The following is a 5,537-nucleotide window of genomic DNA, read 5'->3' as shown; positions in this document are numbered from 1 at the left end:
AGACAAAATAAGAACTAATGCAGACAAAATAAGAACTAATGCAGACAAAATAAGAACTAATGCAGACAAAATAAGAACTAATGCAGACAAAATAAGAACTAATGCAGACAAAATAAGAACTAATGCAGACAAAATAAGAACTAATGCAGACAAAATAAGAACTAATGCAGACAAAATAAGAACTAATGCAGACAAAATAAGAACTAATGCAGACAAAATAAGAACTAATGCAGACAAAATAAGAACTAATGCAGATAAAATAAGAACTAATGCAGACAAAATAAGAACTAATGCAGACAAAATAAGAACTAATGCAGACAAAATAAGAACTAATGCAGACAAAATAAGAACTAATGCAGACAAAATAAGAACTAATGCAGACAAAATAAGAACTAATGCAGACAAAATAAGAACTAATGCAGACAAAATAAGAACTAATGCAGACAAAATAAGAACTAATGCAGACAAAATAAGAACTAATGCAGACAAAATAAGAACTAATGCAGACAAAATAAGAACTAATGCAGACAAAATAAGAACTAATGCAGACAAAATAAGAACTAATGCAGACAAAATAAGAACTAATGCAGACAAAATAAGAACTAATGCAGACAAAATAAGAACTAATGCAGACAAAATAAGAACTAATGCAGACAAAATAAGAACTAATGCAGACAAAATAAGAACTAATGCAGACAAAATAAGAACTAATGCAGACAAAATAAGAACTAATGCAGACAAAATAAGAACTAATGCAGACAAAATAAGAACTAATGCAGACAAAATAAGAACTAATGCAGACAAAATAAGAACTAATGTAGACAAAATAAGAACTAATGCAGACAAAATAAGAACTAATGCAGACAAAATAAGAACTAATGCAGACAAAATAAGAACTAATGCAGACAAAATAAGAACTAATGCAGACAAAATAAGAACTAATGCAGACAAAATAAGAACTAATGCAGACAAAATAAGAACTAATGCAGACAAAATAAGAACTAATGCAGACAAAATAAGAACTAATGCAGACAAAATAAGAACTAATGTAGACAAAATAAGAACTAATGCAGACAAAATAAGAACTAATGCAGACAAAATAAGAACTAATGCAGACAAAATAAGAACTAATGCAGACAAAATAAGAACTAATGCAGACAAAATAAGAACTAATGTAGACAAAATAAGAACTAATGCAGACAAAATAAGAACTAATGCAGACAAAATAAGAACTAATGCAGACAAAATAAGAACTAATGCAGACAAAATAAGAACTAATGCAGACAAAATAAGAACTAATGCAGACAAAATAAGAACTAATGCAGACAAAATAAGAACTAATGCAGACAAAATAAGAACTAATGCAGACAAAATAAGAACTAATGCAGACAAAATAAGAACTAATGTAGACAAAATAAGAACTAATGCAGACAAAATAAGAACTAATGCAGACAAAATAAGAACTAATGCAGACAAAATAAGAACTAATGCAGACAAAATAAGAACTAATGTAGACAAAATAAGAACTAATGCAGACAAAATAAGAACTAATGCAGACAAAATAAGAACTAATGCAGACAAAATAAGAACTAATGCAGACAAAATAAGAACTAATGCAGACAAAATAAGAACTAATGTAGACAAAATAAGAACTAATGCAGACAAAATAAGAACTAATGCAGACAAAATAAGAACTAATGTAGACAAAATAAGAACTAATGCAGACAACAGTCCGGAGTGAGGTGATGTAAAGAAGCCTCATCATCATCATCATCACGAAATTCAGACATAAATATATTTTTTCTTCATTTCATGACTTTTATTGTTTCTTTTTTCTATTTTCCAGCGAGTCATCTAGTCAGTTATTTTGATTCCAATCTGAACGGCTTGTCTTACTTCAATGTCAGTGGGAAGCTAGAAACGTCAATCGTGAAGGAGGCCTCCCTCTGGATTTATGTGCGTTCGCACAGCAAGATCCGGCGAAGCACGGTCGTAGTACGCATCTGGAACGCCTTCGACCAGCTGGCACATTTTGAACCGATGAAGAACTTCAAAATCAACATCGGAAGGTTCGGCGAATGGACTCACATCAAAGCGACAAATATCGTCAAACAATGGGTGGAAACACCAAAGATCAACTATGGATTAAATATCACAGCTGTAGATTCATATGGAAACAGTCGGATTTGGACACCCGATACATCGAATCATGCCGAAGAATATGTAAGTGAATCACGTCATTTAGGGGACGTATCTTCTTCTTCTTCTTCTTCTTCTTCTTCTTCTTCTTCTTTTTTCTTTTTCTTCTTCCTCTTCTTTTTCCTCTTTTTCTTTTTCTTCTGTTTCTTTTTCTTTCTCTTCTTTCTTTTTATGTTGTTTCTTTTCTTTTTTTTCATCTTCTTCTTCTGTCTTCTTTTTCTTTGTTCTTGTTGTCCTTTTTCTTCTTTTCTCATTTCGTTCGTCATCACATTTCATTCCTATTCGTAAATTACAGGATTGCTCGATCGCCCCAAAATGCGATACAATAAAAAATAGTTTTGATTGACATTTGTTTTATCTGTTTTAAAAAAATATTCAGTTGAAAATTAGTGTCACTTTATTTATTTGGAAACTATTTACATTGTAATAATGATTAAAATAAACGAAAAGCTTAAATATTTAGATGGGGAATTATTTTTACAGTACGAACAAAGAGAATATTTATTTATTAAAAATTCATTCAATTTTTAATAAATAAAGTTGATATTTCAAATTTCATGATGTTGATCATCTTACAATTTATTCCTTTAATTACGTTGTCATTTACAATTCTTGACAGCAACTCTTTCGTAGCGCAAAATCATTCAAATTCAAATAAGTAATAAAAGATAAAATAAAAAGTAATTGCAACTTCTCTTTCAATTTTCGATTTTGTAATCATGCCCAATTGCATTTTTTTGTGGATTGCTATTTCTTCTGAGTTATGGGAAAAATAGATTCATTGATTGATATTATAATTAAGTTAATAATTTTGTGCTATGAAACAGTTGCTGTTTAAAATTGTGAATGCCAATGTAATTAAAGGAATAAATTGTAAGATGGTTAACATTATGAAATGTGGAATATAGACTTGTTATTTGTTTGTTATATGCTCTGTAATGAAATTGAGCTTCATAAATTAAGGGTTAGTATATAAAAAGGTGAAATATAATTGTAATAATCATATTTCCACAGAAATGTGTGTGTGTGTGTGTGTGTGTGTGTGTGTGTGTGTGTGTGTGTGTGTGTGTGTGTGTGTGTGTGTGTGTGTGTGCGCGCGCGCTTTATACAAGTGCATTATTTTTATTCTACTGTTTTTGTTCATATTTATATATGTATTATATCCTTCTTTGGTTTGATTTCAGCCCGTGATGGACATTAAATTCTCGCCTCGAAGACACAGTCGGCACCGGCGGACTGTTGGCGAGACGTGCACCGAGGAAGAACACACGGGACGCTGTTGTCTTTACCCGTTGGTGGTGGACTTCTTGGAAATGAAATGGAACTGGATGATCTACCCCCATAACTTCGTAGCTAACTACTGTTCGGGAAACTGCTCCCTGGAGACTATCGATGACAGTTTACCGTCCAGCTATGTCGGCTTAAAATCGACCACCGCCATCGACAACGTCCGATGTTGCACGTCAACTCGCGAGGGAAGACTGCAAATCCTGTATCACACTCAGGCTAACAAAATTATACACACTTATCTCGAAGACATTATTGTTGAGGAATGCGGCTGTCGATAGAAAGCAGAGAACCATATTGACATTGTTGTGTCGTCACCGAGAATGAGAACAGAGATTGTTAAGATGCGTCCATTTAATAAGAACACGGATTTTTAAGATACGTTCATTTATTCTGCGTGATTATCTTTGTAAATGCTATTCACAACATAAGCGTGACAGACATTTCGACCGACCATAGAGATGAGTGGGCGTGTCTGAAAAACAAAAGACGGTGACAACTTTCATAATTTAGGTGTTTTGTCTTTGTTTCGTTTTTTTTTTTTTGTTTTTTTGTTGTTTTTTTTGTCGTATTTTTTATTACATTGGGTTTGTTTTGTTACTGCCGTGCTTCGTATTCAAAACCGTTTATTTAAAACAAAAGCTCTTGATGATATGAATATCCTTGAATCGAAACGAAGAATACAAAACATACACGACCTAAATAGGAAAGGAGTGAGAAAGAACGAGAAGAAGGGAGAGAAAGAACAAAAATGGTGTTGAAACGCGAAAATTGGTGTCCAGAGAAGGGGTTGAACACACGATGAAAAGATGTTATTGAAATTTGTGACGATAGAGGTTTAGAAAAGAAAATTATACATTAAAACAGTCTACATTTGACATATATATAATGTGGATATTACATGTAGAAAATGAACACACACACACACACACACACATATATATATATAGATGCCTCACTTTATTAAGTAAATATATATGTGTGTGTGCGTGCGCGCGCGTGTGTGTGTGCGCGCGTGTGTGTGTATGTGTGTGTGTGTGTGTCTGTCTCACTTTATTAAGTAAATTTAATTTTTAATTGCGATATAACGGAGTTTTCAGATTATATTTAAACTTTACAAAAGTAAGTATAGCTTTTTTAATTGTATGATTTTAAAAATTATAATTGTAATGATTAATAAAATTGATGATAATAGCTAACATAATTGAATTATGTATGGTTTTCAATTCAAATTAATTTATTAATTATGTTAATCGACCGTAATAATCAATCGGCTTTTTTGTTTTGTTTTGTTTTGTTTTGTTTTGTTAGTTTACTTTCGTATATACAAACATGTATAATAGTTTATAATTTGTTGATATTATTTTGATAATATTTATACACAAATTAGAATCAATAAATTTGTTAATTAATAAAGAGAACATTTTGGTAAAAGATTCATAAATTAATTGAAATTGTTAGTACGAATAGTTGGGTTTAATGACTTTGTTTGATAAAAATTCAATATGGCGTTATGGAAAAATGAAACGGTATTTGCAGTCTCTCTTCCAGTTTTCGGATTTTAATCATGTCAAATCACACTTCAATTTCTTTTTGACGAATTGATTGTTGCTATTTCTTCTGGTGAGTTAAGGGCATAATAGATTCACTGATTGATATAATAATTAAGTGATTGATTTTGCGCTACGAAATAGATACTGTCAAGAATTGTATAAGCCAACTGAATTAAAGTATTAAATATGAGATTGGCAACATCAAGAATTTTGGAATATAACTTTGTCATTTATTCTTTTGCTCTGTAATTACATTGAGCTTCTTAGATAAGGATTGATATATATTATAAGAAAATATATTTCTACAGAAATATATATATAGATATATATATACTATTTTTATTATTTCAGACAACTTAAAAAGTTAATTGAAAGCTCAATAGTACTTTTACAACAATTTATATCGTAGCAAATAAATACTAGAGCTCGAATATAATAAAATAATAGAATCCGAGTTGGTTTGGGGCAGTAAGGAGGGCAGATGTTTCATTTGTGTGT

General features: G+C 31.1%; 1 protein-coding gene across 1 annotated transcript in view; it reads left to right on the top strand.

Moving 5' to 3' along the window:
* LOC145291559 (uncharacterized) overlaps window positions 1–4,736 on the top strand; it is a 43,517-nt gene extending 38,781 nt beyond the window's left edge. Inside the window, exons 2-3 of the mRNA XM_080137622.1 lie at window positions 1,847–2,223; window positions 3,384–4,736. Of these exons, the coding sequence (XP_079993748.1) occupies window positions 1,847–2,223; window positions 3,384–3,767 (761 nt within the window). The 3' untranslated portion in view covers window positions 3,768–4,736. The remainder of the gene's footprint in view (window positions 1–1,846; window positions 2,224–3,383) is intronic.
* Window positions 4,737–5,537: the final 801 nt, after the last annotated feature.

Source organism: Euprymna scolopes, chromosome 12 (assembly GCF_053919585.1).
Source record: "Euprymna scolopes isolate OS-2025 chromosome 12, ASM5391958v1, whole genome shotgun sequence".
In the NCBI taxonomy this organism is placed as follows: domain Eukaryota; kingdom Metazoa; phylum Mollusca; class Cephalopoda; order Sepiida; family Sepiolidae; genus Euprymna; species Euprymna scolopes.
The sequence above is the reverse complement of the archived record's forward strand: the minus strand, read 5'-3'. Positions and strand labels throughout refer to the sequence as shown.